We start from the raw sequence: 8,857 nt of genomic DNA, 5'->3' as shown, positions 1-8,857 counted from the left end.
GCATTCTTCCTTTGCTTACCTTACCTGAGCACAGCTATTGGACCACCTGCTGGAGTTAATGGTGACCGAGCAGAATGGGAAAAAAGCCCAGCATTGCCCGAACTTCCATCCTGGTGACTTTCTGAGCAGCAGCGCATCCGCCGCAGACCCGCCCACTGCAGCTAGCTGTGCTGCGATTGAACGACTGGTTGCTCTCTTCAAGCATCTATTGGCTGATCTTTGAGAAGCTCAGGTCGGGAATGAGCTGGGGATATTTTCACCTCCAGCCCAAGGTGACAGAAAAAAGCCCAGAAGGCGGGTACTCCATGTTCTCTTTCAGCAGAAGGAACCGGTATGTAGAACTCCTTTAAACTAAAAACTCCTCTTTTTCAAACAACAATTTTCTGTAAATTACTAAAAGCTGTCATCATGCGAAGCTTCTTTCTAATTTAATTTAGAATGCACAATGCCGTCAAATGCACGAGTGTACACACGCGCGCACACACATCTATATTTGTGTGTTTTAAGAGGTTGATTATTTGATATAAAGACTGATAAAATTCCAGTAAATATATAATTACCAAGCATGTTTTACATCTATCAATTGAATCCCACAAATGATTTCTTTGTCATGCACACATTATAATATAAACGCGTACACACACACACACGTGTATATATAGAAATACATATGTATATAAATACATATGTACAGGTTTAGTCTATTGGTCCATAGATTAAACCTGTAGAAGACGTGGTGATAATGAGCGCATACACGCCATCCTGTCTATAATTTCCTCTGTGTGTGTGTGTGTGTGTGTGTGTGTGTGTGTGTTGGGGTCGCTGCTCCATAATGGGATCCAGCCTGCGGGGAGAAAATCATCCAGAATACTGCAAGCACACGAAAGTGTTGACGCTGATTTAACCTTCGTTTCAACTCCAAATTTACTGGTAATTAGTGGAAAAAATGAGGCGCTAAAATACTCCGTGAGATTGATTCTCCATGCAGGCAGGGCAGATCAGGACGGGTCCAGATAGCTTGAACCAACAGCAAGCTGCTTGCTTTGTAGAATTTTCTGTGAAACATATAGCGGGCATGTGTTTTGGAAAATGCTTGAAAATAATTTTATACTATGCCGCATGTGTGCGCCAACAAATGATTTCAGTGATCTTATTTAATCACCAGCAAAGTTCCCTGATAGGATTGCAGAATTATCCTTTCGATTAAGTAGAATATTTTCCGAACACATTTTCTATATTAGCTACATATATGTGTGTGTGTATACATATATATGTGTACACACACACACACACATATATATACATATGTTAAGGCCTTATTCCGTTCCATTTTCAGAATGGGCTGTGTTTGTCTTCAGGCCCCAGCATTAACACGAGCTCCAGCACATTTCCGCACACGACTTGTTGTCGTTAAGTGATGTGTGTGTCGTCAGTCTTGACTTTCTTGAAAAGAAACATTTGATGGTCCAAGCTTGTAAAGTGTAAGAACGCGCTGCTTTTCTTCTCTTACATTAAATGCGTGCACATAGTTTTTGTTCTGCAAAGGGCTTGTTGAGGTTTTTTTCCAAATGCATCAGTATGTTGTTGTTTCATGGAATATTCATGGAAAAATCTTCACATCTTATGTGGCTCATATTTATTTCATATGACCCTCCTTTACGTCCAGTAGATGATAATGTCCAATGATAAATTAAATGCTTGTTTTTTTACATTTCACTGGACAGGCTCCTTACAGATTTATGCCAAATCTGCCAGAAATGAAAATGAGATGACTGTTGAGGCCTCATTATGGCCCCGCTTCAGCTCAAACTCAGCTGACATTCAGGTGCAGTAAGAGCTCAGTGATTCAGGTTTACTCTGAAATACTACTGGTTCCGGCTGAGTAGATTTTACAGAAGGTTTTATTGTCTTGCTTTGTTTTACGTGTCTTTGCACGTTTTTGTCTTTTTATCCTTTTTTCTGTTATTTATTTTCCTGCTATGTAAAGCACATTGGGTTGCACTTGTGTAGGAAATACGCTATACAAATAAAATTGCCTTGCCTTGAAGTATTACAGTGATCTACATCTTATAATTTCAAAATAGTTTGGGCTCCATACTTGGTCTGATTGCCCCCATTTGCAAGTATCCCAGTCTGTAAATGCTTTTTATAGCAGTCTTAACTGCTAGTGAAATAGTTTCCAGTACTGTGAGCTGCTTGAGTCCTGCAGATTTCTTTCATGCTGGTTTGGTTTGGGGAACTGAAGGCCATGACAGACCTTCAGCTTGCACCCTTTGGAGTAGGCAAATATGGACTGTGCTTTCTAGAATCATGACTCCCCCTCAACCCAAGCCTTTAATGACCTGGTCTACCATTTCTTGGAGCACGTTTTTCACAGACTTTGCTCTATCTTCCCAAAAGATGTTGGTGGAAGTAAACCTACCCAAAACCATCTGTGTGTGTCAGTGTGAGGTTCCTTTTGTGTATACACCACATTTTGTTTTGCTATTAATTGCTAACTCAGTTTTACACCAGAATATACAGCATTGGTCAAATAAAGAATAAATATTGCAAAATGACAACAGCTTCTGAGCCGGAAATTCATTTTATGCTTAGGGCTGCTTTTCAAAAAGGTAACGTGATTATGTATTGCATTATGGGAAATCATGCATGTTCAAAAATGGTATGTTTACTGCATTATCAAGGCTCTAAAGACTTGTATTATGTACAATTTGTATTATGTGAAACTATCAGCACATTTACATGACTCGGTACTAGGCCAGAACCAGACTTCTAAAATGCACAGCAGCAAGTTAGTCTAATCGAAATTGTATGAAATCCACACTCTCAAAACTGGAATAACACATCCAGATGTTGCAGCTGGGGGCCAAATCACATCTGCATGTGCACACTCATCTTGCTACAAATTGCTCCACAGTTTCATCTTTCAATATCTTTATGTAACAACAGTAGAGTGTAAGTTTGTATGAATTATAGCTGTTTTTTAAGTTTCCTTTGTCAGGTGACTTAAAATCAGCCCATTCAGGCTTCGTGTCAACATGTGGTTACCTAAAGCATTCAGAGACTGTTTTTACAAAATTCTGACATGTAAAAACTTTTCATTTTTCCACTCCGCTGTCAGCCCCAGCTTATGATAGCTAAGGAAGAAAACACCTGGTTAGATATGAACATTGTAGTTACATTGTTACGTCCTCACAGATACTATCTCACAACATCTGTGCCTTGTTTGTGACTCTATAAAGTTCTGGACATGTGGACAGATGTACATCCATACTTTCTCTTGTGAGACGGGCCTGACTTAGCTGTTGGTTGGATACACTGTAAACTCAACATTTCAACGGGTCGATGTTCTGCGTGTGTCTACATCAAGGTAAGCTATTAAGGTATGTTTTTCTAAACCTAACCAAGCTCTTTTCAAACTTTAAACCAAACCAAACAGCCAGTGTAAGCAAATGAGGTCCAAAAAGTACTGATCTGCAGCCAAACATGGAGACATACAACTTGCATCACGTTTTCTCCTCTTAAAATGAACCAATTATGTAAATTATGTCCAATTACATACTCTCTGGCACGCAACACATATCTGAAAAAAACATTTGATGACAGTTTTGCAAACTGGTGTGACACACGTTGTCTAAAGCAGAGAGAGTTCTTTTTCTGTTGACTTCTAATCAGTGCCCCAGAGGGTGTTCTGCAGGGGTGCTTCATGTGCCTTCAGAATGTGCTCTTGGTCTTCCTTCACTACTCCTGTTGACACCCTTGAAAACGGGGCAGCGCGGTGGTGTGGTGGTCAGCTCTGTTATCTCACAGCAGAAATGTTCTCCGCTGGGGCCTTTCTGTGTTCTCTGCGCACATGTGTGGGTTCAGAGGCTGCACAGGTTGGGGTGAGGGTTGCATTTTCTCTGTGCACGTGTGGGTTTTCTCCATTTACTCCGACGTCCTCTCACAGTCCAAAAACACAAGTATTGATGAAGTGATTCTCAGCTGACCTGAGGAATGAGTGAGCCTGGTTGCGATGGACTGGATCCCTGTCCAGGGGGTGTCCTGACTCTCCCCAGTTGCAGCCCCTCAATGTCATCATCCTGGTATATGAAATGGGTGGATGCATTTCACTTCACCTTACTTGGTTTTAAAGACTGTTCCCTCATTATTGAAATGAATTTACTTCCTGTGTCTGACACATTTAGTCTTGTTTTTCGCTTTAATGAAGCTCCTGATTTTTGTCTGTAATTGCTTTGTTTTCTGGTTTCCCTGCTCGGCTTTGGTTAAATGCCTTTTTGTGTTATTTTGGTAGTGATGTTCCTGTGTGTCATTTGTAGTTTTCCTTCTTTCCTCGGTTTCACTTGCATTTTCTCAATGTGTGCAGAAAATGTAGTCTCCCTTTGTGGGCTTTGTTAGTCCGTCTCATTAGCCGACCCGTTTACCACGCATCTGTTCACTTTCCCTGTGAAATCCAGCCATGACACCAGTTGCACTTTTCCTGTACCATAAGTCTTGGTTAGTACTTGAGCCTTAGTTTGCCCTCCTGTATCTTTGCCTTAGCTGTCGGCCTCCTTTGGATCTCTGTTGGACAATGGCACATAAGCTTGACTGCGCCTACCTTCGGTGTCTTTATTTGGGTCTTCTACCAACCACTCACACATAGCAGGATGTGAAGACATAGACAGAAGTACATCATATTAACTTAAAAAGAGATGATATGCACGTGTTCACAGCTTGTGGCTTAAAACGGTTTGCTGCTCTGTTATCGTAGGTTAACAGGCTGTATACAGCAAGTGCTGAACATTCATCATTTTACTTGATCTGCAGACCCCAAATGCTCAAAAAGATTCGACTCTTACAGCTGCATGTATCCGTCCACCTTTTCTCCATCCTTGCTGGCCTGCATACATGCCTACCTTTCTTGTATGGATTTGTGGGGGGGGGTATGTGTCAAAGGTTTTGTGGCCGGCTGTTTGCTAAGGATGATGGAACTGCATGTGTTAGATGTAACCCTGTACAGGATCAGCACTGTATAGTCCTGATAAAACAATGTGCTATTATCATACAGAGAACTCATTTCGTGGCCACTACCTGCATCACTGGACCTGACCGGAGACCCAGACTCAACCTCTGGCAAGATTTATGCTCTCCAGGCTGAGACAAAAGTCCGATGCAGTAAGTTATAAATGATGATAATATGGAAATCATAAATGTGGGTGGACATGAACTGCAGTGAACACCTGCGAGGATCAGGGTGAGGTCTTTATGAGGAATCAGATGCTGTTCAATCACAGGGTCAGGAAGCACTACCTTAAACATTTCATAAACCACTGTACATTTTTGTTCTCTTTCTCAATTCCAACACCAACTTAAAGATTCTAAAGCCGCTTCTGGGATGCAGTTTGGTGTTGCTGCCTGGCGTCTCCTCAGAGGCTGAGGTGTGAGATCCAGAGCTCTCAGCTGAGGATACTTCCGAGTCAGTGGGGAGGACGAGATTCATTTGACAAAACAGATGCCTCAGTTTAATGGATCTGACCGAAGCCCCACACGCTTCGTGTTTCACACACCTGCACTGAAATCCTTTCAGCACAAATACCAGCCTGAAGCCAGATTTCTGCATCTACACCACTGTCTCATTTAAGACTTTTAATCCTGAAATAACTAAATTCAAAACCTCAAAATGAAAAGTATTTTTATAGATTCTGTGCACTTAACAACATTTAACTCCATGTCAGACAAATTGTAACCAACAAACTTCTCATCGAGATGTATTTTGTCTGAAAGGCTCCGTCCAAGAATGAGTTTTATGTTTCAGTTTATTTCTGCCTGCATAACAAAAAAGGAAAAAAATGGTATTTCTGCTTTTCTGATCAAGTACACAGCAGGTGCTTCAGACTGAGCCACAGGCAGCTGCTGCTGCAGTTAGAACCACAAGGCATGGCCTCGTCTTGCTACTTTATATACCCCAAAATGGATTTCTATGACAATATTTACATCAGGTTTTTGTAACATGTTGAACCATCTGCAGAGAGTCTGATAGCAAAGGAAAGAACAAATTATGATATGGAGTCTTTGTTCTGCTTGTGGTGGAAGCCCCTCTGTCTCTGTTTACAGAGACTGGGTAGTAGCCTCTGTCAAATGTTTCGAGAAAATGCCTGTGGAGCCCAGATTGCTCAAACAAACCGGACGGGAAGCAGCTCTATTCAATGTTAGGGCTGCCTCCCTCAGTTAATATGAAGCATACAACTACACGCTGTTGGCTGGTCTGGGTGGCCAGTTTGCACAGGAGTTTAAACAGTCTGAACTGTTCCTGTCCTCTTAACCGGAAAAGGCAGCTCCAGTGTAAACACAGTTGGGAAACGCACCTTTGGGGAGACAGTGGAAATAAGAGAGGTCCATCAGAATCATTTTTCAAATCCTATATTTAAAACTTATATCAACTAAACAAAAGAAATCCAGAGAAAATGCAGTTTTTCTGACAGCAGCCTTAAAAGAGCAGAATGTTATACTTTTACAGCACAAGAAGATAATTAGGACAGAAGTAAATAAAGGCAGCTGATACAAAGCGGGTCCAGCCTGATCAGTCGCTTCACCATGACACTCATCCGCGGATCACAGAACTGCTCTGCTGCTGGCGGCTGTGTCAGGCCTTCAGCTGAGGGACAGAGGAGTCTGTCACCTCTGTGTTGACCTGGGCTGCGATGCTGGGGGGTGTTACGTTCAGGTGGATGTCATACTGCTGATCCAGACCCAGGTAACTGTCACTCATCACATACAGTGTGTAGATGCACCTGCAAGCAATAAGGTACAAAGCTAAACAAAGCTAATGCTCACATTGTGCTGTTAAAGACTAAATACCCAGAATCACAGGCGAAAAGTCAACACACTACCTGCTATAGTTGATCATATCGTAATTACCTGCCTACTGACAGTAACACTTAATTACTAAATCTGTGTTTGTCATTCTCAACCTCATGAATGGCCAGGAGCCTCAAAGCTGATGTAGCAATAGCTCGAACAGTGGGCAGTGTGATGTTGCTCTGGCCCGTCGCACACTTGTTGCATGTTGTGTGAGTGCTAAGGTTGAAAAACATTAGAGTTCTGTCTCTTTAGGTATGAAACAATTATTGCAAATGATAGAAAAACTGTTAAGTCATGTGTGTGACCAATTCACTGTACCTGTCGTATCAACGCTTCCAGTGCTATTTTCTACCATGTGTTGGAGTCATTTTTCCTCTTTAGAATGAGGAACGCAGTGTGCCTCAGGGGTTGTGCTGATGTCAAAGTTTAAGCACAATCAGCCCTTTAATGGTCAACGGAAAGTGGTTTTCATGTTCTTCAGTTTAACCAACAGCTGCAACAAATGACTTTCTTTCAAACGTGAAAGAAAATATCATTTGTGCAAAGGTGCAGACAGGCTGCTTTTTTCACTTCACACGATCATATTTTCAGTTTTAAAAAGAAGAACTTCTTTCAGTCTTAGCTGTCCCCTCTGAAGTGATAACAGTGGTGAGCATTCTTGTATGTCAAACATCTCTCCAGTGTCACCACCTGCCACCCCTCATAAACTGTTAAGTAGATGGGAGTGTATGTCACTAGAAAGCTGTAATGTATCTGCTACTAATCAAAAGTGGCAAATAATGTAGTCTGACTTGAAACTTGGAAAGCTAGTGTTCTGTATGCTTAAATAGTTTAATTTTGTATAGCAGCTTACTTTCCGGTCTTTTCTGGTGTATAGAAGGCCACAGACACAGATGTATGATTGCGCACATATCCGACCCGTTTGACAGCCAGCAGCTCCCTGCGATCCACCTCCCCCACTACAAGGAACCAGCCCTCATCCTTCACCTTGGGGAACCTGGGAGCCTGGGCCTTACTGTCCTGCTTCCTCTGAAATAACAGAAAAATGCATCAGTCTTAGACCTCTGGACAACACACTGTACGGTTATAGTAGTTCTAAATGTCTAACAACAGATCATCTTTAAGATAATGTGTTTAATTAACTGGTATATGAGACAATAGTTCTATGAGACATCAACACGGTCCTCCAGGGTCTTCTGTTTCTGATGAATAAAACTGAAGCATTTCACTACAGTGGAACACGGGTTCATCTCTTTTCATCTGAAGAATGGTGAATGGAGCAACAACTACCTGAACTATGCATTGTTTTTATGTCTCCACTATTTGTAGCTTTTCATTTGAACAGCGACTCCACTATGATTAGAACAGTAAGTAAAAGCTGCCTCCAGCTGCTGGAAACGAGGCTAAAACCAGGTGGAGGTGTTTCAGGCACACTGACCCTCTGCTGGCCCAGATTGATCCGTCGCAGTGACACCTGCAGAACGTACTCCTGGTCAGCGTGGACATCCATCCAGCTGCTCTCCTCTCTCAGGTTAGCACCTGCAGCAGGGAGCAGCTGCTCCAGCTGTTCCTGGCTTTCCTCCCACCAGCCCTTTATGCTCATCTGAACCTCCAGCACAGGGAGATGACTCAGGAAGGACCAGGCCTGACAGTGGGGGAACAAGACTGCTATTCACATCATACTGTATTTATGTCAAACATGAGCTGCTCTCACAAATATGCTGATGGGAATGTGTTACTGTGGCAACCAAATGGTTATCTTTTGCATAAATCCAGAGACAGAGAGTTCCCATGACCAGCAGAATGATTTATAACTGAATTCATGCTAAAATCATATGCTATTCACTGTAATGTAATGTTATGGTTGGTCTGCTTTGCTTCTGAACCACTGATGAACAGTCAGAGGAAACAGAGAAAAAAAAAGATGCGTGCATGTGGGTGTGTTTGTATGACAGCATAGTGAGGACTAGGAGGAGAAAAGCCTGTATGATTCACCCAGCAAAAGCTATTTATG

General features: G+C 42.1%; 1 protein-coding gene across 1 annotated transcript in view; it reads right to left on the bottom strand.

Annotated features, from left to right (window-relative positions):
* Positions 1 to 5,244: 5,244 nt before the first annotated feature.
* Positions 5,245 to 8,857, bottom strand: part of ascc3 (activating signal cointegrator 1 complex subunit 3) — a 152,008-nt gene continuing 148,395 nt past the window's right edge. Inside the window, exons 40-42 of the mRNA XM_072394952.1 lie at positions 8,282 to 8,488; positions 7,697 to 7,872; positions 5,245 to 6,773 (exon numbers count right to left, since the gene is read on the bottom strand). Of these exons, the coding sequence (XP_072251053.1) occupies positions 6,626 to 6,773; positions 7,697 to 7,872; positions 8,282 to 8,488 (531 nt within the window). The 3' untranslated portion in view covers positions 5,245 to 6,625. The remainder of the gene's footprint in view (positions 6,774 to 7,696; positions 7,873 to 8,281; positions 8,489 to 8,857) is intronic.

Source organism: Leuresthes tenuis, unplaced genomic scaffold, assembly GCF_036924035.1.
Source record: "Leuresthes tenuis unplaced genomic scaffold, fLeuTen1.0.hap1 SCAF_10, whole genome shotgun sequence".
Taxonomy (NCBI): Eukaryota; Metazoa; Chordata; class Actinopteri; order Atheriniformes; family Atherinopsidae; genus Leuresthes; species Leuresthes tenuis.
Note: the sequence above shows the minus strand (reverse complement) of the source record. Positions and strands in the feature narration are given on the sequence as shown.